Raw genomic sequence first — 25,446 nt, forward strand, 5'->3', positions numbered from 1 at the left:
TGAGGAGACTGAGGCCTGGGCATGCGGAGTGACTTTCATGGTGGCACGTGCTGTTGTGTATGATACCTGGGGCTGGAAGGCAGGCGCCCCACCAACTGGGACAGCACAGCCTCCACTGAGTCATTCTGCCCCCTCAGCACAGAACGCCATCTTGCGGGTAGCATCTGCTTCACCAGATCTCCCAACCTAACTCTGACTGACACTGAAGGCCTAACTAACTATTTGAGTCATGAGCCACTCAGGGAACCTGAGTATCAAAGTCCAAACCACAAAGAGGAATACCTTCACTTCAAGGGCTTCTATTTCCAGAAATAACTGTAGTGTTCTCTGTGTAGACTTCTAAGCCCAAAGAAATGTTTTCATGTTTTGACAACTTCAAAAGTCTATTGCCCTTAAAACTTCCTTGATTCTCAGAAAAGGGCCACCAGAAGTTCAAGGTGGTGGAAGGAGCTAAATACGTTGCCTCGGCCGATGAAGCAAGTGTCCAGCAGCTAGCTTGGTTTTACTTGTGGACATCCTTAAAAAACAGGCTATTCATAGCTGTCAGGATGATGATTGATTCCAACCCTAAATTGCTGACAAACATAAAAGAACATTTTTAGTTAGTCTCATTTTTTTCTCTCATCTGTCAAATGAAAAGATTCAACTAACTAGTGTGCAATTGATGTTATTTCCTTACAAGCCAGGGAGAAATTAAGGGAACCCAGAAATAGAGTTGATCCATGGTGTCACTACTGTTATTTGCCATTTCTCCCTGTGGCTGAGAGTCCCTTGGAGCACAGACAAGGATCTTCTGCCTCAAGCATGGGTTCACCTGGGTAGTTTAGAGCCTAACAATGAACCTAGAAGTTTGGTGGAATTGGAAATCAGCCTCAGAACAACTGGCTAAGAATTAGTCATCTCCAGCTGAAAGGTGATTATGAGAGAGGGAAAAAAATGGTGGGCCAAAGACAACTCAGGAAGAGAGATGCAGAAAAAGCATTCCAGCAGTCATTAAAACATTGTTATTTTTATTTTCTTCCAAAAATATTGGCCACCTGGGATAGACCCCCACACTAGTCCTGCCCTTATCCCTGCAGCCGTTGGGGAATGAGTCTCCCAGTGACTACGTCTCCTAGCAACAGGGAAGAGCAGCTATTGAGCGCTTATTATGCATTAAACACCTGCTCGGTGTTTTGCATTTGCCACATAAGCTTCGCAACTTTGTTGGGTAGAAAATAATATTCCCATTTTGTAGAAGAAGAAATGAAGTTTCAAAAAACTTAAATATCTTGCCCAGCCGGTGAGTGGCAAAGCCAGGCATGAACCCTAGTGTCTCGGCTTCCAAATGCCACGTTCTTATACCACAGAAGATGAAACAGACAAAAGCCGGTGCCACATTCCACAGCAGCAGTCCTCCAACAAGGGCTAAGAGTAAAGTGGCTGGGGGGACATCTGCAAAAGGGAAGAAGGAATATTGCATTCAGACTCTCTGGTTGGCAGAGAAAGTGGGGGCTGCATCTCCCACCTCGAATTGTAGAGGGTCACAGGACCACTGGCTTTTCCCCGGGCTTTGGAAAGGTGATGGATGTGGCGCTGTGCTGGTAATGGTAAAGGAAAAGAAGGAAAAGGAAGACGAGGCAGGGGGGACTTCACTTCAATCTGTGGGTTTCCTTACATATAGCAATAGTACCTACCTCCAAGGTTCTTCTGAGAGTTGAAGGAAATAGTGCGTGTAAAATGATTAGCACAAAACCAAAGGGCTGTGGGGATAGAATGTATTCACTTCTAACCAAAAAGTGCCTGAGGTAAAAGAGGACAAATAGAAACATTTAGATTTTGAGCACATCTAAAATCCATGTCTCCTATGGGTCAGAGGTTGAATGTTAGGGTCGTGGTGAAGCTATCGAAAGTGTATAAGCTCTGTGAGGCTGGGGTCATGCATGTCTTATTCATCACTCAGCACCTGGCCGGCCCATAGTAGAGCTCAATGAATGTTCAATGGATGGATGGATGGATGGATAGATAGATGGATGGACAGGCAGATGGGCCAAAACCTGCCACTGGAGAATTGATTTCCTGTGCCCCTCTCTCAGGAGATGGCACCTGCCATCTTTCATGCTAAAACAAAAACTTGGGTGTCACTTTGACTACTCTTTCTTGCTCACCCCTCACAACTAATCAGCCCTGTCAATTTCACCTCCTAAATTTTAGCTTGTGACTCCCCGCTACTCGTCTCCCCCAATACTACTGTCATCATCAGCCTTGTTCTCCCCCTTGCCAGTTCTCTCTTGGATTTTTACACCACCTCTGAGCTATTCTTCAAGCCTCCAGTCTATACCTCCCCTTCCAATCCATGTTCCACACCTGGGACAGAGTGATGTTTAAATAGCACAAATCTGATCAGGTCACTACTGCCACTACCCCACCCCCTACCCTTAGTCCCACTTAAGGATGGTCCAAGATTCCCTATAGGCCCAGACACCTAAGCAAAGCATCCCCACCCTTCATGATCTTGCTCCCGTCTGCCTCTCCAGCTTTACCTGACCAAGCCCCACCTTGAGTTCTATGTCCCTTCCAGCAAGGCTATGCTCTCTCTTGCTTGTCCCATTGCTTGGGCTTCTTCCTCTGCCTGGAATGGTCATCCTCCACCTTCCTCATCCTTTTGAACTCAACTCTGGCATTGCCCCCTAGGATGCTTTCTCCAATTGGCCTTCACCCCACTAAGAATTGGGTGTCCTACCTCCTATGTACCCCATTGCTTAGCTTTTAGCACTATGGTCTACTTCCTATCTGTCCTTCCCAGGTGTCTCGCTCATGGAATGCTGTGTTTTGTTCTTTCTTGTACCTAACACAGCCCCTCTAGTCCCTGGCATAATGAATGTTTGCTGAATTGATAAATATTTTGTCTCAAACCAAACATGCACTTTCTCAGAATCATATTAGCAATCAATCTCACATTTCTGGCCAGTCATGTGACCAGTCAAAATAATTAATCAAGGATTAGGGTGTGGCCTATGACTCTGGAAAAATCTATTAAACTAGACATGTGAGGAACACTTTTTTTTAACCAAAAGTCAAGACACATGGTCTAACAAATATGATCACATATTTTTCTTGCCCAGAAAAATATGAATATATGTCTATAGCTACACAACCTGATCTGTCATTTTTGCCTATGTTATTCAAATATGTCAACTCAAGACACTGAAATAACAATAGCTAATAAGTAAATAGCTAACATTCTTGGCGAGTCTACTATGCATCAAGCATTAGGTGAAGTGCTTTGCTATCATCTCATTTAATCTTCTCAAATACCTTTCAAAGCAGATCTTTTTTTTTTTTGAGACAGAGTCCCTCTGTCACCATGGGTAGAGTGCAGTGGCATCATTGTAGCTCACTGCAATCTCAGACTCCTGGGCTCAGGCGATCCTCTTGCCTCAGCCTCCCAAGTAGCTGGAACTACAGGTGTGCACCATGACGCCTGGCTGATTTTTCTATTTTTAGTAGAGACAGGGTCTTGCTCTTGCTCAGGCTGGTCTCGAACTCTTGAGCTTAAGCAATCCTTTTGCCTCAGCCTCTCAGAGTGCTAGGATTACGGGCATGAGCCACTGAGACCAACCAAAGCAGACATTTTTCTTACTTCTATTTTACAGATGAGGAAACTGAGGCTTAAAAAAGTTAAATAACTTGCCAAAGGGTACGTGGCCAGTTATGGATGAGTAGTCCATTTGATCCTCTCAGCTATTCTGCTATACTGATTTAACCAGGACCTCTTAACCTTATTAGATCATCAGAAGAGGCACTACTGGGCAAAAATAGCTGTGGCTTCTGGAAATATTTATTAAAACTCTAAATCTCCTGGCAATAACTTTCAAAAGTCATGATTCAGACCAGCAGTGATATTTGAAAATGGAATCACAATGCAAGTCTCCTGGCTACAGAGATGGTCTTGCTGCCAGAAAGGAATTCTCAACCTTGGCATTTATGACGATCTGTGTTTTTCCTGTTACTTGGTCTTTAGCCATTATTGGCTATTGAAAGGCACTGACCCTCATTCTGTTCTCCCTAGAGAATCCTCTCCTTCAGGTTTAACCGGTTCTGTCCTTTTCCATGGTTTTCATTTCACTGGGATCTAGAGCAATATTTCTCAATCTCCTGTCCACTGACCATCTGCATAATGATCACCTGGACACTCATAAAAATGCATATTTTGGGGCCCTATCCCACAACTATCACATAGAATCTCTACGGATGGGAGCCTTGGATGCAACATTTTAAACACATTCCCCAGGTAATTTTCATGAATACTAACGTTTGAGAACCACAGGTGCCATCTCCAGATTCTCATTACTCCAAGTGCGATCCCTGGACCAGCAGCATCAGCAGCTTGTTAGAAAATGAGGAATCTTGGGCCCCAACCCCGAACCACTTAATCAAAATCTGCATTTTAACAAAATCCCCAGGTGATTTATATATGTACATTACTGTGCGTACAGAGTACTGGTGATCTAGAACAAATATCATGGCATGCATAGGAAACAAAAGCATCTATCTGGCACGCTGGGAGTACAGATGAGAATGCCTGGTGTAGCACTGGGGCTCAGCCTGCCCTGCCCCCACCCAGCCACTCTGAAGGCTAAGGAAATTGATATCTTAGGCCTACCTGTGCTGCAGCACACTGGTTAAGAAGTACTGGTCTGTTTAAAGTTCTTCTAACATTTTTCATGAGGTATAATTCCCTAGACCTTGCTTACTCTAATTTCCTTCATCAGTTATCATTTCTTTTCATGCATAGTAAGTGTTAGAAAAGCTACTTCCCAACGAACTAGATCTCAAGAATCGTCACACAATGGAAGAACATAGTCTCATCTTCAAGGTCTAGGTAGATTCTTGGGGGAATGCAGAGAAAAAGAGTTGTGTCTGTTATTCTGAAGAGTCACCTGCTATGGCCTGAGGAGCACCAGGAAGAAACAAGAGTCCTCTTCCCTCTAAAGAACGCTCCTTTCCCCTTGGACTACAAATCCAAAGAGAGGATTAGCAAGATGCAAAGTGGCTTCCTCTCTCCTGAGTGCCAAGAAGAATGTGATTTTGTTTAATCCTTCCTTAGGAAAATCTGTCAGCTTGTAAACTGGACAGGTGTCCCCTGTCTCAGCCAGCCCTGATAATGGGGTGACAGTTGGGGTGGAAGGGATGGAATACCTTCAGAAACACTTCCTGGTGAGACCATCTGATCAAAACCACCAAGTGTCAGGATACACCATCTGACTTTGCAAAGCCCCAGCTAGATGGGAACCCCATTGTTTTTTTGGTTTTTTGGGTTTTTTTCCTCCTAAAATAAAAGGTCGAGAAATTTTAAAGCCCAAAGTGGTGAACTCTTACTTTGAAGCACATATGACAAGACCTATCCTTACATGAAGGATTGTCAAAGCCTAACCAAATACATTTGAGGAAGAGGGCGGTGATTATTATCACCAAACAACTCACCCTTTTTTCTTCTCTTTCTAACTTGCCTGCAAAGCTGTGTCTAATTCTGTCTACTCTACTTCTCCCAGTCAGAGCATAGGCAAGGCAGCATGTATTTCAGCTGGGTTGGTGTGGGGGTATCCCTCCTCTGTCCTAAGAATACACAACCCTCAAGTCCCAAAAGGCTGTATGATCTTCCCTGCATACCTCAACCATAGCCCAAACAGGGCTCTGCCTGAAGTCCCTCTGTATTAGCAATAGCACTGTGGCCAGAGCATGCTATCCATATTTTCCCCCTCTGGTTTGACTTTTCATGGAACTCTTTCCTCAATGCAGACACATGGGCAGGCAAGCCTTTCCCCTGCTCTGACCAGGAAGTTCAGAGAACAGTTGGCAGTTCAACCAGAGTTGCCATGATGCCTAAGAAATGAGTGGATTTTCTTTAAGTTCCTAGTAAGAACAGCTGGGAAAAATTTCTATTCCTTGATCAACAAGGGCTGAAAATGTAAGATTGAGAGATGCTGAGGGCTTGGGCCTTCCAATCCAAATTACATAGCTATTTTACATGACCATTTCAAGTACAGAGTACTGAGCCATCTCTCTGCTTCATGGTCCAGGATGAAGAACAAGCTGTGGTACTTTGAATTTGGCACCTCGGAGACCTTTGCAGCCACCTGCAAGAAACTCAATGACCACATAGAGTTGGAGGTAAGTTCCCAAGTGGGGAGAAGGCTTCTTGGACCTTGGTTCTGCTCCTGGATTGTCACACACCTGGAGGACATATCCTCTTGGGTCCTTAAGAGGTGATCCCAAGTGTAGCCTGTATGTTGTTTCTCCATCCTGTTCCCAAACACCTCCACAACCACACTCAGAGGGCTCCACGTGTTGGGCCTGCCTTTGCTGGTCCCTCCAGAGCGTCCTTGGTGCTCTGGACCACAGAGGCCCAGAAGACCCAGAGCCACAGTCCCTTCCAGCCCTCAGCCCCTCTCCCACCACAGCCTAGCACAGGGAGAGGGACTGCTGTTGGGGTATAGGCAATGTCCCAAACCTGGTAAAAGTCTGGGAACTAGTGGCCACAGGACAACAGGGGTGGGGAGTATGGGGGTTGAGGCCAAAAGTGACCAGACATCTCCCGGTTCACCTGCCTCAGTTTTCACAGATGTTTCAAGGCACTGACTCATAGGCACCCAGGGTCAGCTCTGTGAGTGTGTAAGCTGTATGGCCACAGAGGTCCCTGTGCTTGGAAGGGCTTGGTTTAATGTTCTTCTGGCACGGTCTTGAATTTCTTGGTAATTTCTTTAACAAAGAGCCCTGCATTTTCATTCTGAACCAGGCCCCACAAATTATGTAGCTGATCCTGTTGGTGCACTCGTGTTTTACTAACTCTTCCACACTTGTAGCAGCCTGCCTTAGACAGTCTGCCTGTCGGCTGCCCTCCCCTGGTTGATAAGCTGCCCACTTCCCACCCCCTCACCCCACCTCTGCTCTCCCGAAGTCCTCTCCCTGACCACTGTGAGGACCTCTCCTTGATCTCTGGCCCAAACTTCTCTGCACACCGCCCTGTCTCCACTCTGTGAAACCTCAGGCCCATTGGTTCTCTTGCCCAGAGTTCTTAGCTCCCAACCTTGCCTTCCCCTGGGATTCAGGCTTGTAGTCTTATTTGCACTTGAGAACAGCAAGTGAACAAGGCAGCCGGAGAGTTCCGCCAGGACGGGCTCCTCCTGGCCCGCAGCTCTGCCTCTGCAAGCAGGCTGGTGGGGCCTGGCGGCCCTCTGAGGAGCACTTGGCCTGCGGGGTGGGAAAGCCTCGCACTGGGGCTGGAAGGGAGCCTGCGCTCCTCGCTCTCTCACAGGGAGTTTTCACAAACAAAACGCGAAGCCAGAGGTTCTGCACCGCAGCTGTATTTGACTCCTCTCCCCCCCTCTCCCCTTCAGTTGCTGGGTTACTGACACCAGGGTGGGAGGCACCAGCTAATCCCCCGAACTTTCCGCCAGCTTGGTCAGAGGGCACAGAGGCCCAGGAGCCACGTGTTCCCAGGTGGGACGTGGCTGGTGGGTGCGGCCACCTACACCTTGGAGAGGGTGAGGAGCCAGCCCTCCTCTATTTACACATAAATACGCTGCCTGGGCACTGCGGCTGAAGGAGGGGAGGCCTTGGCAGCGGACTGAGTGTGGCTAACAGATATGTGTGCATTTTTCCTCTTGGCACGGTTGTCTAGTGGGGTCTCTTTAAATATACCACAAGTGAGGGACAGCCCTGGCCTAACCGCGGCCAGCTGCAGGCGCACAGCGACTGCTTGTTCTCCCTGCAGCTGGCCTTGAAATCGTGCCCAGAGTACAGCAGCTCGGCTCCCCTGCCTCTGGCCCGCCTCCCGGCTGCAGGCCCAACAGTCCCCTCTGGGTCTGAACACAGCAGCTCTTCCTCAACCGCAGAGGGGGCTGGTGGCCTTGTTGCTAACGACACTGGTGGCCTCTGGAGGGGGTGGGGTTGTTCACAGGGTGGGTTGCTGGGAGCTTTCAGAAGCACTTCCTGTTTTCCTTATCTCCCCATAATGAGTCTTTTTAGTATGTATTCATGAGGGTACACTGGGGGAGTGGGGGTGAGGGTGTCATGTGATGGGCAGCTTCTGACAGCCCTCCGGATTGGGGCAGGCACCATTTCTGTGTCCAGAGAATAGTGGGTGGATGGTTCTGTGCCCTGCGATCCAGAGAGGGACTGAGAGAGACAGAAGGAGCAAGCCATGGGGGTGACGGGTGTACGGAGACTGCAGAGCCTGGCAGGGAGATGTGCGAGGACCTAGGGCCTCAGGGGGAGCAGACAAGAGCAGCTGTCTTAAGGGACCTTCTAGGCCTGTGAGGACCAGCACACAACTCACCAGCATGAGGTCGGCAAGCCCGACAATAACCCCGCACAGGTATTTATACTGCACCTCGCCATTTCAAAGCCCTACCACAGCCTTCACCCCAAAGTCACACAGCAACCCTGCACGCTAAGTAGGCCAAGGATTATTGCCCCCTTTACACGGAGAAGCAAGCTGAGGCATAGAGGTTTAGAAAGGTAAACAGAAGGGAGAGAACATAAAATGGGATGAGAAAAAGCCATTTGCTTGCACTGTCGACCATAACACGTCTTCATTTGATACAACCACCCAGTGAGACAAGTATTATCACATTTTTAAAATGAGGCTCAGACACATTAAGTAATTTGACCAAGACTTCATTGCTGAAAACTGGTAAGAGAGAAGATTCCAGGTCTTCTGGAGCGAGTTTAGCTTGGAACCCAATAAGTAGAGACTCACCTAAGAAATGCTAGAAACTCGGTAAATGTTTCAGAGCTCTGTTTCTTCCTTCTGTACTGTAAGTGGGACCATTTGATTCCCTCTCAGCTCACGCAGCTGGGCAGCTCTGCTGAGAAAGGCTTTGCAAAAAACAGAAGACTGTCCTCTTGCCCATTGGAGGAAGGAATAGACTCAGGCTGGAGGGTAGGAGAGAAAATGTGAGAGGAAAACTGCCTTAAAGTTCACAAAAGGTCTTCTTCCCACACAGCATCTCATTTTATTTTGCCCACAGAGCATGCAGGACAAATATTAATGCCCTCACTTTATGGAGGAGGAAACCGAGGCGAACAGGTTCAGCAACCTGAGAAAGGGCAGGACTGTTAGGAATCAGGGGAACAGATAGTGAAGTCTATTTAGTTTCCTCCCTATTTTTTTTTTCTTTTTGTCACTCTGGTAAAAAAAAAAAAAACAAACAAAAAAAAACCGTTGGATGATGACAGTTAAAACTCAGATGAGATATTGCAGGGAAGGTCTTCATTAAAAACCATTCATGTGATCTATAGACTATTTCTCTGACGTCAGTGGCTGATTGAGATAGAATAGGAGACTTGGTCCCATTTCTGACATAAAGCTTAAGGGCCTGTTGCTGAGAGAATAGTCCGCAGAACACACACTAGCTGGTTAGTAGGGTGTTTACTTAACTAGCGCTAAGGAAACTAGATCCAAACAGTCCTGGGGGCCATGTGAGTCAGATCACTCTGAACCCTGTTTTCGGGGGCCAATGACTCAGGCAGAGGAGAAGGTGATTCCAAATCTACAGCTCACCTGCGACACTTGGCCAGTGCTGGTCCAGTGAAAGGGCTTGGACTCGGGCTCACAAGGCCTGTGCTTATGTTAAGTAACTTGCCGAACTGTATGTCTGAGCCTCAGTATTCTCATCTATAAAATGGGGTGAAAGGGGGTCAGTTTACCTCCCAAGGCCATTACTAGGATTAAAGTTTTCAGGGCTTTTTGTTTTTGGTTTTTATGTAACTGGCAGTGGTGCTAAGTGCCTCATGGAGTCCGCAAAGCAGCTCTAAGTGGCAGGTGTCATAATCACTTTTCCAGACAAGGGGGCCAGAAGCTGAGAGAAGGTAAGAAGCTCACCTGAGGCCCACAACCTATGAGTGATCAAGTCAAGTTTCAAATCCAGGTTTGCGAAACACCCAGGAGTTTCAAGGCACTTGAAAAGCTAAGTCCAGAGATTCTCAGCCAGGTTTGGGGCATATCTGATCTGCTTATTATTCAGTCTTTATTTTGACTTTTCAGATAACATTAAAAGCAGGCATGAGATTTTTACATGTATCAAAAAAGGGACATAAAATAATATTGCAAATACTTGCCCTAGATGCTTCCTCTGTGGGAATACAAAGGAAGGCCTATAAACATTAGTCCTGTACCTGGAACCTGGGTGCTCAGTAAATTGTTACGGAGTCTCAGTAGGAAGCCAGCATGTCACCCACACCCCACCCCCACTGGCTGTCACCATCCCTGGTCTAAGGCGGTCTCTCAGGGTGCTCTCTGACGTCTCTTCCCTTCCAGAGAGGCTCTTAATAATCATTCTAACCTGATTTCACCTGAATAAACAGGTGCGGGTGGGGTGAGAGAGGCACACAGTGAGTCAGCTCCCCCATCCCAGGCCCAGAATAGCCTTGCTAACATTTGTAGATAGGATCAGTTAGGTGGAGCAAACCAGACAGGCTTCAACTCGAGCACTTACTTTACATTCTGTGGAAATGTTTCCTTTTACTGGCTAAAAATAAGAAATTCCAAAATTCCTTGATATTTAATCTTTAAAACAATGTTCACAAGGAAAGGCTAGCCAGCTCTACTGATACGAACTAATGTGAACGTTGGTAGGGGGAAAACTGAGTCCAAATCTGGAAGGTCCTCCAAAAATTTCTTACTCAGTATATTTTGGGAATCTCTGCACATCAGTTACCCCTTTTACTTGAGGGTTTTTTAAAAATACAGAAAAGTCTTGAGGATAGTATATCAAATACTCCCATTTCCCCCTCATTCAGAATGGATATTTGTCATTATTTTGTCTTATTTCAAGTATTTTTCAATCAAAGAAATGAAATATTGCAGACAAAACTGTAGTCCACCACCATCCCTTCATGCTCCGCAGCTTGCCTCTGCACTCACCTTGTGTTCTTGAGATCTCCCTGTGGTGACGTGGATGGAGCTGGTTCATCCCTCTGAACCGCCCTGCCTGCTGCATACCCCACCCGCTGTTGGTGAGGACTGAAATGGGAACTCTCAGACACTGCTGGGGGAAACGTAAGTGTGACAGCACTTTGGAGAGCAGTTCGGCATCCACACCAAAGTGAAAGTGAGTGTATACAGACCGTGTGACCCAGCAAGTTCTTCTCAGCCTGGACCGGTAGGGTTTCCTACCTACGAGCATGAGATGAACATAGAGGTAGGGCGCAGCATTTTTTTATTATAGCAAAATAGAACCAACCCAAATGACTGTGTTATACTAACACTTTAAAAAGTGAGTGAATCTGCCACTGACATGTTAAAATAGTTAAATTTATGTCATTCACCTCAATAAAAAAATTTTTAATTTTAAAAAAGTGATGTGCTGGGCACTGCGCTAGTAATATTGAATCTATCCCATGACATGCGTCCCACCTATGAGAATCCTAAATTCTAAAACTAACATTTAGCACAGCCATGTGCTTTAAAGAAGCTTCATAAATAACGTCAGATTGCCATACTTTAAGATTTGGCAGACACATTTAGATACTCCAATCCAAACCAGTTCCATTATTTTTCAAAAGAGAGAAATTAAGGACTTAATAGGTTAAGAAGCTTGACCAAGGTCATCCAGCCAGTATGTGGCAGAAGAGAACCCATGGGTCTCTAGTTCCAACTGGGAGCATTCTCTTACTCTGCCGTGGTATCCACCTGCAGTATTGCACACTTTGAAATTAGAGGGGAAGAGATCTTCAGGCCTTGGTCTCTTTGGGCATGATCTGAACCTTCTTCTCAGCTGGGGCAGGTAGAGCCTTTCAGAGCTTGGCATAAGGAAGGTGGGAGCTGGCCGGCACTCCGCCATTCACCCAGCCACGGTGGGTGACGTGGAAACCTTCATGGACAGGGAAACTTGAGAAGAGCATTAGAAGGGATTTTGAGTTCTTGGAAAATAAAAGGGGCAACCTGATTACACGTCAAACCCTAGAGGAAGGTGAGGCTAGAGAGAGCCTCCTTCCTCAATCCCATCTGGCAGCAGCACCCTCGTTACAGCATCATCCTCACGGTGAGACCACCCAAGGCAGCGCTTGACACTTCAGGTTTCCTCTTCTTGCCCGTCCGCCAGTTCTCACCACTCCACATGCCCCGACCTCAGTTTCTTTCTTCTCCCTTTTAATATGTATGCTAACCTCTTCTCCTGATTACAAAAGTAATCTAAATTCATGGCAGAACATTTTAAATTACAGAGGGGCAAAAAAGAAAAGTAGCCCCCAATCTCACCAACCACGGATCTGCACTATCGAAACGTTGGCCTTGTTTCAATTTTATGGTATCAGCCTTCACTTCTTTAACATTAGGCCTCCTGAGGACCATTCTTTGGCTTCATTCTTTATTTTAAACACAGCTTTATCCCTGTCTCTCTTCCTCTTTCGACCATGCTCCGACTATAAGTTTCCTTCGCTGATGGCTAGAATTGTTTAGCTTACTAAGGAAAAATTGTTTCTGTCAATTTTCCCTTACAAAATTCCATTGTTTGCTTGCACTTGTTTCTGACACATAAAACTTTTTCTCTCTTAAATGACCCTCTTTTTTATTTCCTACAAATGTGTACCCTGTAGTTCACTTCATGCCTCCATTCATCCATATGCTTTTATTTTCCTGTTCTTTTCCATTTCTTTTGTTCTTTGTGAATTGCTTTGATTTTCTTTTGTCTTCAGACTCCTGGCTGTACATACTTTGTGTCTTCCAAGGACTTGGGAGTAACTTTTAAAGATTGATTCTTAAGCCTATATTTTCAAAAAGTAGCTGTTCGGTGATCCATAGCAGGTTTGATAGACAGGGCCCAAGGAAGTCTCAGAAGACCAAGGTTGAGGACCACATGACTCAGCAGGTGGGGTTAGAATACTCTCCCACAATAGGATTCCTTCTAGAAGATCCTCTCAGCTAACCTCTGCCCAGGGAGCTTAACTTTTCTACTGCCAACATCCCTTAGTAAAAGAGTAACTTTCCCCAAGCAGTGTCTACCAAACAAATATATCTTTTAAGTAATAATGAACTGTGAGGCCCTATCAAGGGGAAATACATTATTTCTCTTAGACCTCTTAGAATATTCAAAGGAATTCATGATCTTCGTCATCACATTCAGGAGATTCGGGAACTTCAGGAAAGAGAAACATTACAATCCTTTTCTTCCTCTACAACTGGGTTATTAAACACAGAATATTGTATATAAATATGTCTCGTTGGAAAGCTCTTTGTTTTTCTCACTTAGTCTCTGAAGTCTTAAGCTTTCTGATCCTAGCCTTCACCAGAAGAGGAATTAAGAAGGTAGAAGGGTTGACTGTTTAAGAAAGGGCATAGTCTCTAACAAGGGAATGAGTAAATACTACACCCCATTGTATCCCAAGTCCATTAGGATCAACAAGTTAATAATACTGAGCACGTGCCATGTCGCAAGCTCTGCCCTGGCACTTCCCTCCTTGCCTTACTGCATCTTCACAGCCAGTCTGCCTGGTGTGTATTATTCCCATTATTCACACAAGGAAATAGATAAGTAGGGACACTCCAAGATTAGATACGTTTCGAGCCTAGGTCTGAGATCCCAGGCCCACGTGCCCCCAACAACGCCACAGTATCTGCAGTAGGAGATGGGCTCTGCGTTGCACTTCTGCTTTCCACCTAAAACACGTGTCTATGTAGCTAGCTGATCAAGGGGCTCCCCTTCAGGACTCCCTATATTATCAGGAAATCAGCTTTCTGAAGCAAAAACTTTCTCTTATTCATTCTGTTTCCCCAGGCCTAGCACAGTGCCCAAAATGAAGTAATTTCTCCATAGTTATATGTCGGTTGTAAAATTGAACAAGCGTGAAACATTCCATAATTAGTGTAAACACTAATAGAAATCATCACCTGACCAGACTCAAGTCACACCTTTTTGTTGGAAGCCACCAGAATAAAAAGGATCCTTGCTCCATTCGTAACACAAAGGGGGAGATGGCTGGCACTCAGGCCTTCTCCTAACTGTGCAGCAAGTAGGAAGACCTCCCACGCCCATCTCTGAGCTGTTGCTGGGATCTTTGAAAGTAGCAGAGGGTCTGGGACAACTGCAAATGGGGACAGGAAATGCCAGGGTTCTCCCACCTCTTTCCCACCAAACAGAGTTAAGACAGTGAGTAGGCAGAGCCCATGTGGCAGCAAGGGTGCTGGGCGGCTGTGGGGTCAGAGGAAGTGACCCTACAGGGAAGAAGGGGTCTCCATTCCAAGCCCTCTCTGGTGGCCCAGAAGCCTAGCTGCCCCTGAGCCCTGCCAGTCCTATGGCCATCGGCCAGGCTTTGTCTGCAGGAAAGTTTGACCCCTCCCTAAGCACCATCCACCCCAGGTTGGCCTCAGCTCCCCAGACAGACAGCAAAGCCTGTTAATCTGCATCCGGAGCAAGAATGCCTCAACACATCAGGTTTTTTTAAAAACTTGGGGAGGGTGGAGCAGCGGATAGGAAACAGCTTTGCCTTCTGTCCAACTCTGAGGCAACCCACCACCGTGAGCTCTGAGAAATAGCAGTTTTGTTTTGGAAACTGGCACCCAGTGCCGGCTCACTCCTGGAAATGAATTTTGGGCCCCCCCATCCCCAGCTGCAACGTTCTACTTCCAGCCTGCCTGCCAACACCCCCTTCCAGCTGCCCCTCTCAAAGGCACCATTGTGCCCGCCTGGCACAGCAACAGAGGAGGGCTAAAGAGGAAGAAAATATTTTCTGCTCATGGGATGTTCTTAAGCAGGTTGTGTGTACATGGCTTCAATGCCGCATTCCTTGAGCCCACACAAACCCGCCAGAACTCCATCATCCCTGTCACAGATGGCAGCCTCTTTCCAGTCTAACTGGCCCACCGCAGCTCACTGTCAGAGAACGCAGAGCAGACGGCTGGGAAGACAAGCCTGGGAAGAAGTGGGGGGTCGGGATGACACTTTTTCAGTACAGCACACCCTAGCCTGCCAGAGCAAAGCTGAACATATACTCGGAATCTCTGAACTGGAAAGGGATTTAGTCCCACTTTCCATTCAACAAAAGATTCATTCTAGCACATTCTGATAAGTGGGCATTCAAGCCTCCTCCTAAAACCTCCAAAGACAGGAAACTCACTACTTTTCAGGCAGCCTGTTGCATTACTGGACAGCTCTGACTTTCAGAAAGTTCTTCCTGATGTTGAACGAGGATTTGTGTGTCCCATTCCTCATCATCTCCTTCCCTAGTCAGAACTTAGCACAATGCTTGGAGCAAAATAGGTGCACAGTAAGTGTGTACAGGGTGCATAACTGAGCTCCCCATCCACTGGGCCTATTTTCACCCTCAGGGGGCACACAGAACTACACTCCTCACTCCTCCACATGGCTGGCCTTCAGAGGGCTGAAGATGTATCTTCTATGTTGTCTCCTATTTATCTCCCCTGAGCTAAATGGCCCCAATTCCTTCTAGGACTCGATGTATAGACACATGACTATCATGACCACTCTTCTCTTGATAGACTTCAATTTTTTAGTGTCCTCCTTAAAATGAAAAATCGAATCCTTGTGTCTACAATGCTCCAAATGTGTCTCATAGGTAACAAAGCACAAGATTAACAGGCATCAGGTACATGCTCTCGAAGTTGAACAGCTTCTTGATCTTGTCGCTTGCATCTCATGCAGGAAACCTGCAGGTTTGTGAAGGTTTCAAGGTAACACAAACCTTGAAAAATTTGGAAAAGAAGTTCCTTCCTTAGTTTCATTAGGTCAAACTTTCCTCATCTGTAAAAACAGGAATACAAATACTGACCTTGCAGGGTTGTAAGGATTAAACATAAAATATATTGAAGTACCTGGTGCATAACAGTTACTCAACAAATGATATATATTAATATTATATAACATATGTGTGCATTAGTATTAACTAATTATCTAACTGCCCAAAATAGACATCAGCTCCTAAAACGACATAAAACAGCCCCTCCAAATGCACGGGATGCCACTGTCCTGAAAGTCACCTACATGCCAGGCCAATTCTTGTATTAATATGTAGATTGTACTGGCCTGTCTTTCCAATAATGCTGTCACCATTCATTGGTGCCACTCCATATATCACCTTTTCTTTCCTCCCACTACACATCAGATTATTGCCACTAAAAACACTCTCTCTGGTTCTTCTCTAGAGAAAACAAGTATCAGTGTTTGCCCTGGCTGTTTTTCTTTCACTCCCAATAAATTTCTCTGTTCTGGCCACAGGCCCTGAAGATATTCAGATATCTACTTCCTTTTCTGTCTCGTTGCTTCCAGCTACTGTGTCCCAGAGCCAGCTTGCTTGCTGGTGCATCCCTTCCCAACTCTCCTTTCAGCGATGTCATACACCGTGGGACACAGTGAGGGCCCCCCCACACCCCTGTGCAGCCTGCCCAGAGCCTGCTGTTAAGCATTTAGCAACCCCCCATTGCCTCTAGCATTGACCTGCTGTGAACACCTTGGGGACGGACTGTGTCCCATTTCTGCTCCATCCCCAGAGTCCAGCACAGAGTAAGTAGGTTCTCATCATTCTTGATGGATCAATGAGTGCTTTTGTGTTCTTTTAATGTGTCTCTCACATAAAACGTGCTTCATGTGGTCTACTCTTGTTACCAGGTGTTCACGAATGAATTTCCTTTAGCTGTGATCAGAAGACTACTTCACGCAGACTTAGATTAACCTTCCATATCTCTCCCTATCCTAGAAATTCAGTCCACTTTATTTGGTCACTATATTCATCCAGAGACGTTGGGAGAATTCATCTGGAAGGAAGGAAGTCTTGTCAGATTTTTTCAAACAACATCTTAGTTTCCATTTTAGGATTTCTCCACACAATCCTTCAATGCACAAATAGTTATAGTGGACACATGATATGGGTAAGACATGTCAGGAACTATGGAGAACACAGAGCTATGTGACATATGGCCCCACCTTCTATGAGCTTAAAGTCACTTTGGGGACAGGCAAATATGCATAATACCTGGCAGAATATAAATTTTGTATAAGAGGAAAAAAGAAAGCAATGAAAATTCAGAGAAGGAGATGACCAGTTTCTAGCTAGAGCACTGGGAAAAGCCTCATAGAGGAGAAAGCTTTTGAGCCGGAGGGGTAGATTTTAACAGGCAGAAAAGAGCTGATGGGCAATGTAGGCAGTATGTATAGCAGGAAAAAAAAAGTAGGCTCCGATTCTGTGGCTCTGCACAAAACAATTCAGGATACCATAACTGGCATTTACTAGGCCTTGGCTAACCTTCTTCCTTAGCTACTCTCCTCTTTCCAAGCCAAAGGGGACCCGAAGGGGTCCAGCCTTTCCCATAGTCTGCCTCACATTCCAACTTGCCAAGCTAATTCACAGAGAGAAACTCTTCCCTTCCTGCCGTAGAAGAAGTGCTCTCATGTTAAATGAGCTACCATCCCCATCCTTACCGAGCCCTACAGGCCCCTGGGCCTGCACAAGGTGCTTTCTCTTTGCCTAATGCCTGTCAGTGTCCTATTCCTTCAAAAAAGAGGCAGTGTGTGTTGAGGGACAGGGGAGGATTTTGGTCAAGTGTATGTCAGCCACCTCTTTGCCTTTTAGTGTCTGTCTGAGGCTCGACACAGAGCCCAGGCATCAAGGGAGGCCACCTTCACCCTGCCTAAGCCCCTCTCAGCCCATCAAAACTCCTGTCCAAGTGTGTCAGGATGTTGTCCACGTCTTCCTTAGCCCTCCCTCTTCCTCCCCAATGCAACTGAAATACTGTTTTCCCTAGACACGCCCCAGTGTTTCACTACTTCCCTCTTCAAAAGAGCTACCCCCAGCCTAGTTCTCTCACTCACTGGGAAAGAAAGGACCCCAGTGTCATCCCCAGACCAATGTCCTACCACTCTCTCCAGCATCTGTCTCTCCTACTCCCTCTACTTCCCAGCCTAGCCATTCCAACTTCCTCTTCTCTCTGTGCATTCATTCACCCAGAAAGTATTAACTGAGCATCTCTTCTGCCTCCAATATCCACAAAAGACCTTTCCCTCAATCATATTACCCTTTTAGATCCCATCTTCCCTCCCCAGCCCTGTGTGCCACCAAACTATATGGCTGTTCCAATTCTGTTCCCTCACTGCCACCTCCCCTACTCACCCTAGAGTCCCTAGTTAAGCCCTGTCTCCTCCAGGAGATAGCTATGTAATCAGAGAAAGTCACTTTCCAACTTTAGGCTTCATTGTTCTCATTTTGGTAATTAGGAGTGATCGCTAACGTTCCATCTGGCTTTACCATTCTAAGATTCTGTGTTTTGGCCCTCATCCAGTGGCCAAAATTCCTCTTTATAAAGTCACTCCTGACTTCCTGGCTGTCAAGCCAATTGATCCCAGTTCTAATTCCAGATCCGCTTACTCTAATTAGCCATGCAACACTGGACCATTCCCTCAACTTCTTTCGCTTCAGTTTGCTCACCTATAAAAATGAGGTAATTGGACTGAGTGACCTTTCAAGACCCTCTGGACTTTGATTCCATGAGAGATGCAGAGAAGAGAGAAAGAGAGAGACAGATCCTTTCTGGAGAGTATACAGGAAAGAATCAATGGAGAAAATAGCATCTGTAGAGACTTGGAAGAAAGGTACAGGGAGGGTGCTAGGGTGTCCTCACGGGCATCCTACCATTAGGAAACTATAATAATGAGTCTAGGGAAGGATGATCATTGTCTGATGAAGAATTCTGTAACAGAAGGTTTAGGCTGACAACACCTGAACCCACTGGTCAATCTAGCATCACAAAAAAGAGACAACCAAATTATGTGCCTCCTAATGAGATGCAAAAGGCAACATAGCCCCACTAATGAAATATTCTTGGCCAAAAAGCCAGTCCTGAATCTGATCAGGCCTCTAAAATATCAATTTAGTGAAAATACAGGAGATACACTAAGAATATGTTTAAAACATACCTCACCAATACAGTCAGCAAAGTCCAGAAGAATCTGGGAAATCCTACAGCCTTACTACTCAAAGTGTGGTCCATCACCAGGGAACGTGTCACAAATGCAGAGTCTCAGGCCCCACCTTGAATCTGCTTTTTTTTTTTTTTAGAGATAGGATCTTGCTCTGTTGCCCAGGCTGGAGTGAGTGCAGTAGCACAATCATAGCTCACTGTAACCTCGAACTCCTGGCCTCAAGCCATCCTCCCACCTTGGCTTCCCAAAGTGCTGGGATTATAGGCGTGAGTCACCACATCCAGCCTAGAATACGCTTTTTAATAAGACCCTGAAGTGATCTGTGTGCACAGTAAAGTTTGAGAAGCACTGCTCTACAGGACAAATGACCCATTTCTTGAATAAATAAAAGGAAAAAAGAATAGGGGATTTAGAGCGAAAGAAGCCTAAGAGATATATCAACCAATGCAATGCGAAAACCTTTCAGACAAACCAACTAGAAAAAAAATGAGACCATTGAGGAAATTTGAACAATTACTGGATATTTACTGACATTAAGGAATTACTGTTACTTTTTAAGAATGATAATAGTATTGGGGTAATTCTTTTTTTTAGTCCTTATTTAACGATACATACGTCTTTATGGATAAAATTATAGAATCTCAGGAATTTGCTATAAAATAGTTAAATATGGAGGTGGGAAAGTGAACTGGGATAGAGTTAAAACAAGATTAGCTAAGAGTTGCTAGAGTTGCTAATTGCTGAGGCTGGGTTTGGGTGTATTATTCTTTCTACTTTCCTATATGTTTGGAAATACCCACAATAAAAAGATTTTAAAAAGGAAGACCGAGAAAGAGTCCTCGAAGATGGGAGGGAGCATAGCGCTGTGGTAGTGGTACCCAAGAAAGAGAAGATTTCAAGCTGAAAGGGGACAAACCGTGGAGGCCTGGAGTTCCACCTCCCATCTGGCATGGAGAAGGTCATTCCTGAGGCCAGACACAGCCCAAACGCAGGGCTCTGAAACAAACAAACAAACAAACACCCTGCGTCCAAACCAGAGAAAATCAACCTCATCTGTGGCACGGTGAATCGAGGTTAAAAGAAGGGAGAATTTCCTAGTTGCTAAAAACTGAAACGGGTCATCAAATAAACTGTGGAATCTCCTCCCCTAAGGACCTTCAGAAATAGGACTGGCAGGGCCGGGAAGGCGGAGGCCTCGTCCGCCGCCTTTTGAGGTCGCCGCGGCGGGCGGGCAGGGAGGCAGGAGCGCGCGGCGACGCCGGCAGCGGCAGGGGAAGCGGCGGCGCCCGCCCGCCCTGTCCTCGGTCGGTCTCCGTCCCTCCCGGCGAGAGCGGAAGGCCTGGCGGGTCCCGGTTCTGCCCAGAATTACGTGGCCGTAGGGATCCGCGCCATCAAGGGCCGAGGTGGGGATGAATACGAATTCCCCGTGCGTTTCATTTGCACAGAAGCACGCTCTGGCCTCCTAACCCAGTCTCTGCACGCCGGCCGCCCACCGACCCCACCTGCCTACTCCGGCTGGGGAAGAAGCCGGACCCGAGGGGCCCTGTCTTCGCAAGGGGGACCAACGTCGAACGTGGCCGCCAGCTGCCGGGGCCTGGGAGGAGGCGGCGCGGACCGCTGCGGCCTGGGTTCACACGCGCCCCCGAACTGCCTCCGAGCGACAGGAGCGGGGCCGGCCTCGGCGCGCCCCCCCTCCCGCGCCACGCCCGCAGCACCTGGCGGCCGGGGCACACCCGCAGCACGATTTCGGGCGTGCGCGCGCTCGCCGCTGGGGACAAGAGCTCTCTGTTTCGGCCCCACGCCGGGCTATAAATACCTGGGTTCCGCGGCAGAGCAGCCCCCGCTTGGAGGGCGGCCTGCTCGCCCAGTCCTAGGTTAGGATGGCTAACGATGCGCGCAGGGACCGCCGCCCTCCTTCGCTCGCCCCAGCAGCCGCCCCGGGTCGGCGCAGGGGGAGGGGGCCGGATGACGTCATGGAACAGTTGGAGGATATAGCTCAGGAACCCGCCGGGGAGCGGGCCCCGGGGCCCGTGTTCCATTTAGGCCGACAGCGTTCCAGTCTCGGCTCCACGTTCCCAGACTCAGCACAGCAGCCTTCCACCTTTCCCCAGAGCCAAGCGAGCCTGGGGTTTTGAAGGAAATCAGTGAATGATCGCTAGGCCAAGAACTCCGGAGAAAGGGCATGCAGGTGTGGGCTGGCAAGGCTCTCACCAGCATGGGTCGAGCCAAAAGGCCATTAAAATGCTTCCAGCAAAGTCTCATGTAGTGAGGGAGTGATTTCAGGAAGAAATATTCCTCATGGCACAGGGGTTGGGGAAACTAATGATAACACAGTCATGGAGTGGTACTGCCTTCCAGAGACCAACCGACCCCTTGAGGTAGATGTTATTCCCCATCCTTCATTTCCCACACGACAAATTAAAGCCCAGAGAGGTTAAGGAACCAACCCAGGATCACACAGCCTGCAGTGACATAGCCAAGATTTCAACCCATATTTCTCTGTCTCCAAGCCTAGGCATGTTCTTTCCAAGACATTACTTCTCATTTTCCAAGTAGGTGCATTCCAACGGTGGGGGACGCCAAAGTCACACAGACCCCAGGGCCCTCCCACCTCTTCTCTTCTTTTTGACCCCTCTACAGCCTACATAAGACCCAAAGAGATAATAGGAGAAGGGAACAAACTGTCAGAAAGCAGAGCAAAGACTGTCTGCTCTTCCAGGGAAAGGTTAACGTTTTACCAAGGTGATAGTTAACACTGGTAGCTGGCTGTGGATAGAGATGGAGGAGACTTAAAACTGCAGTAAGGAATAAAGGTGACTTTGTGGAATGCTATTTGCCAAGGTCTGTGCTGGTGGTATACTTTTTTTTTTTTTTTGCAAACCTGGCACAGAGACAAGATATAATAATACAAATATCCAACATTGACGTGCCAGGCACTGCTCTAAGCACTGTATAAGATTGAGCAATGGTGGGAGATTTCAATTATTCAAACAGCTGTAAGTTTAATTTTGCTATAAGTCTAGCATCAGCAAAATTCCTGATATGTCTCACTGACTCATCTCCAGCATAGGATCTGGTTTCTGGCTGCCTGCGTTTGCAGCCTAGCTCTGCCATCTTGTAGCGTGGCAAGTTATATACCCTTGAGTAAGTACCTTAGCCCTCTGCGAGACCGTGTCCATTGGGGGTAGCAATGGTGCCTCCCTCATTGTGTTCATGTGAGGTTCCCAAGAGATAATGTGGGTGAATCCTAACACAGTGCCCAAGGAAGCTCTCACCAAGCAAGAGTTGCTAATATTGTTATTATTATTATTACCTCTCAGAAGACAGGGGGATGTTTTCAGAGATATTTTGACCATCATTGAGTAAATTGAGGTGATGTGGAAGTAACTACAACCAAGAGGAGAAGTGACTGTTCATCTAGAAAGTGTTATAAGGATAAGGGAAAGTGCGTCCCAGTGGGGCTCTAGCCTAAATCCCTAATTAGGAATATGTGTATGAAGGATGGAAGTGTGGAAGACATTCCAAAATGAATTTCTAACACATCAATCACATAGAGAAGAAAAGAGAAAGGAGTTTGGTTTTTGAGTTTAAATCACTGACAGCAGCAGGGAGAGCTGGTTGAGCCCATGCTTTAAGGAGAGTGTGCACACACACGCAAAGGCAGGGATCGGCATGCAACCAGGTGTGAATACACAAAAGCGACTCAGGGCCGGGCGCAGTGGGTCACGACTGTAATCCTAGCACTTTGGGAGGCCAAGGTGGACAGATTGTTTGAGCTCAGGAGTTTGAGACCAGCCTGAGCAAGAGCGAGACCCCGTCTCTACTAAAAATAGAAAGGAATTAGATGGACAACTAAAAATATATAGAAAAAATTAGTCGGGCATGGTGGCGCATGCCTGTACTCCCAGCTACTCGGGAGGCTGAGGCAGGAGGATCACTTGAGCCCAGGAGTCTGAGGTTGCTGTGAGCTAGGCTGACGCCACGGCACTCTACTCAGGGCAGTAGAGTGAGACTCTGTCTCAAAAAAAAAAGCGACTCAGACCTTAAAGGTCTTCAGGCTTCAGGCAAACCGAAAGCCAAGTAGAATGTTAGACAATGTTTGAGGCCGAGAAAAAAAAAAATGAAAAGCATAGTTCAATAGGATTTTGCCATTCTGGATGAGTTTTTACCTTTTTCAGAGAAAGTGGCCCTAAACTAAAAATGGAAGAACAGATGTTAGAGGTGGCTACCAGAGCCCAGGGTAGATCAATGGAGAACTAACTGGCCTTGGAAAACACAAATGTATTTGAATCCAAGTTGCTGGACAAGCCTGTAGATGTCATTCAGGGGCCACCTGGACAAATCTAGAAAACCGAGTAGGTTCTATCCAGTGAGAGGCAAACAGACAAATGTTACCACAGTTTCCAAAAAATGAGAGTAGGGCATATTCTGAAGAGCACAGACTAATATACTTTATTCTGATCCCTGGCAAGATTCTAGAACAGATTATTAACCAAGTATTTGTCATCTACATACAGATACTGGTGACTTAATATGAATTCTCTTATTCCTTTTCTGATAGAGATTATAGGTAGGGTGGTCATTTGGGAAATGCTATTTGATCTCAGCACAAGGTCTTATGTTTTAGCAGAAAGAACACAGGATTGAGGTCTGGAGATGAGGATACGTATTAGCTCCACCATTAATACATCAGTTGGATGACCACAGGGAAGTTTCTTAATCTCACAGGGCCTCATTTATGAAAGATAGGGCATATTCTCTCAGGTTCCTCTCATCTCTAACTTCTGTGAGTCTGCCTTGTAATGAAAAGTGGGCTGGGTGAGAGGACAGCCCAGAAGACGCAGGCTTGATAAAGCAGCCACACCCCAAGGGGTGTTAATGCACCACGTTTGGGGTATTAAACTGACCAAGGGGAGGACTCAGTCACTGTTGCTGCCCTGTATACACACATATTAATGACTTAATCCTCAAACAATGGGAGAGCTATGACAAAGGGTCACAGAATAAAGATTTGAAATAAGCTGGGTGGACTGGAGGATGCCTGGGCTGAAAGCCAAATGAAATTAATTAACATAAATGTAAAGTCTTGTGTTTGTTTTTTAAAACCCTACGCAAGTTCAGGATAGGGAAGAGCTGGCTGAGAAATAGATCATGGGGTGAAGGTTCAGTACCTGAGACCACCACCTACTCAAGCTGAAGTGATGCTGTCGTCTGGCTGCTAACAAAAGGGCTAGTGCCACTTTGGTCATATTGACAACAAGGAGAATGATGATGGGTAACGTGTATGGAGCTCTTACATGGGCCTTGCACATTATCTCATTTCTGGGGCATGAGAGTGTTATCAAATTCCAGCCTCAGGAAGTGCTGGTGTTGTTGCCATCTGCCCCATCAGATCCTGTTGTTGATACTGTTTTCAACGCTGGGGACCTTACCAATAGGAGGGTAACCAACTGGAGTGTGTGCAAAACAGGGCAGCCAGGATGGGAAAAGGTCTGAAAACTAAGTCCCACAGGAGAGGGTTAAGGAAGTTGACAGTGCTCAATCCAGAGGAGCACAACCAGTGGTGGGACAGGGAGGAGAGAGAAAGACTTAAGCTCTCTTTGGATCCCTAGAAACAGAAAGAAAAAAAAAAGGATTTAGGCTCTGATTGGCTGCCGTCAAATCTGTGCACTTCCACTCGTAAGATGTGTGCCTTTGGGCAAGTTGCATAACTTTATCTGTGCCTCAGTTCCCCCAAATGTAATTAACTGACTATTATGAAGACAATAAATGAGACATGTATAAAATCTTATGTGGTGGGCGGCAATGCTTAATACAAATGCATGATAGTAAATGAGGATGATTATAGTGGATCCTGTGGGCTGGCCCCATGAAGAGAAAGGAGGGTCATTCTGTCTGGTTTCAGAAGAGAGAATAGGACCAATGGGTGGAAGCAAGAAGAAGACAGAATCTGGGTCAACATAAAGAGACCTTTCAAATTACCAGAACTTCCCAATGAAAAAGTGAGTTCCCAGTTACCAGAGAAACTCACTCTATTCCATCTTGTAATCGGGAAAACAAGTCATAGAGATAAGATAGCATAAGTTAAGAACGTCAAAGAAAGCAGGAGTCAATATGAATGACCACAAGCCCTACTTTTCTATTCCTCCACTGCTGAGAAATCTCTGGAAGTTTAGGTTTGTAGGTAACCTTGAGGACAGTGAATTTTTTTTTTTAGACAGGGTCTTGCTCTATTGCCCAGGCTAGAGTGCAATGGGGTCATCATAGCTCACTATAACCTCAAACTCCTGGACTCGAGCAATCCTCCTGCCTCAGCCTCCCAAGTAGCTGGGACTACAGGTGTGTGCTTCCATATCCAGCTAATTTTTCTATTTTTTTGTGGTGACGGGGTCTTGCTCTCGCTCAAGCTGATCTCAAACTCCTGGCCTCAAACAATCCTCCTGCCTCAGCTTCCCAAAGGGCTAGGATTACAGGTGTGAGCCACCGCACTCAGCCCACAGTGGGTTTTTATGTTGTATGCCTTTGATTTTTT

The 25,446-nt window shown here is 46.5% G+C and overlaps 1 protein-coding gene across 3 annotated transcripts in view; it reads left to right on the plus strand.

The window, feature by feature from the left end:
- DGKG (diacylglycerol kinase, gamma 90kDa) overlaps positions 1 to 25,446 on the plus strand; it is a 154,428-nt gene that overhangs the window by 90,696 nt on the left and 38,286 nt on the right. For all 3 annotated transcript variants that reach the window (XM_012640413.1, XM_012640420.1, XM_012640425.1), the window contains one exon: positions 6,063 to 6,153. In XM_012640413.1, coding sequence (XP_012495867.1) covers positions 6,063 to 6,153 — 91 coding nt within the window. The remainder of the gene's footprint in view (positions 1 to 6,062; positions 6,154 to 25,446) is intronic.

The sequence above is a fragment of the Propithecus coquereli genome, unplaced genomic scaffold, assembly GCF_000956105.1.
Source record: "Propithecus coquereli isolate 6110/MARCELLA unplaced genomic scaffold, Pcoq_1.0 Scaffold10, whole genome shotgun sequence".
In the NCBI taxonomy this organism is placed as follows: domain Eukaryota; kingdom Metazoa; phylum Chordata; class Mammalia; order Primates; family Indriidae; genus Propithecus; species Propithecus coquereli.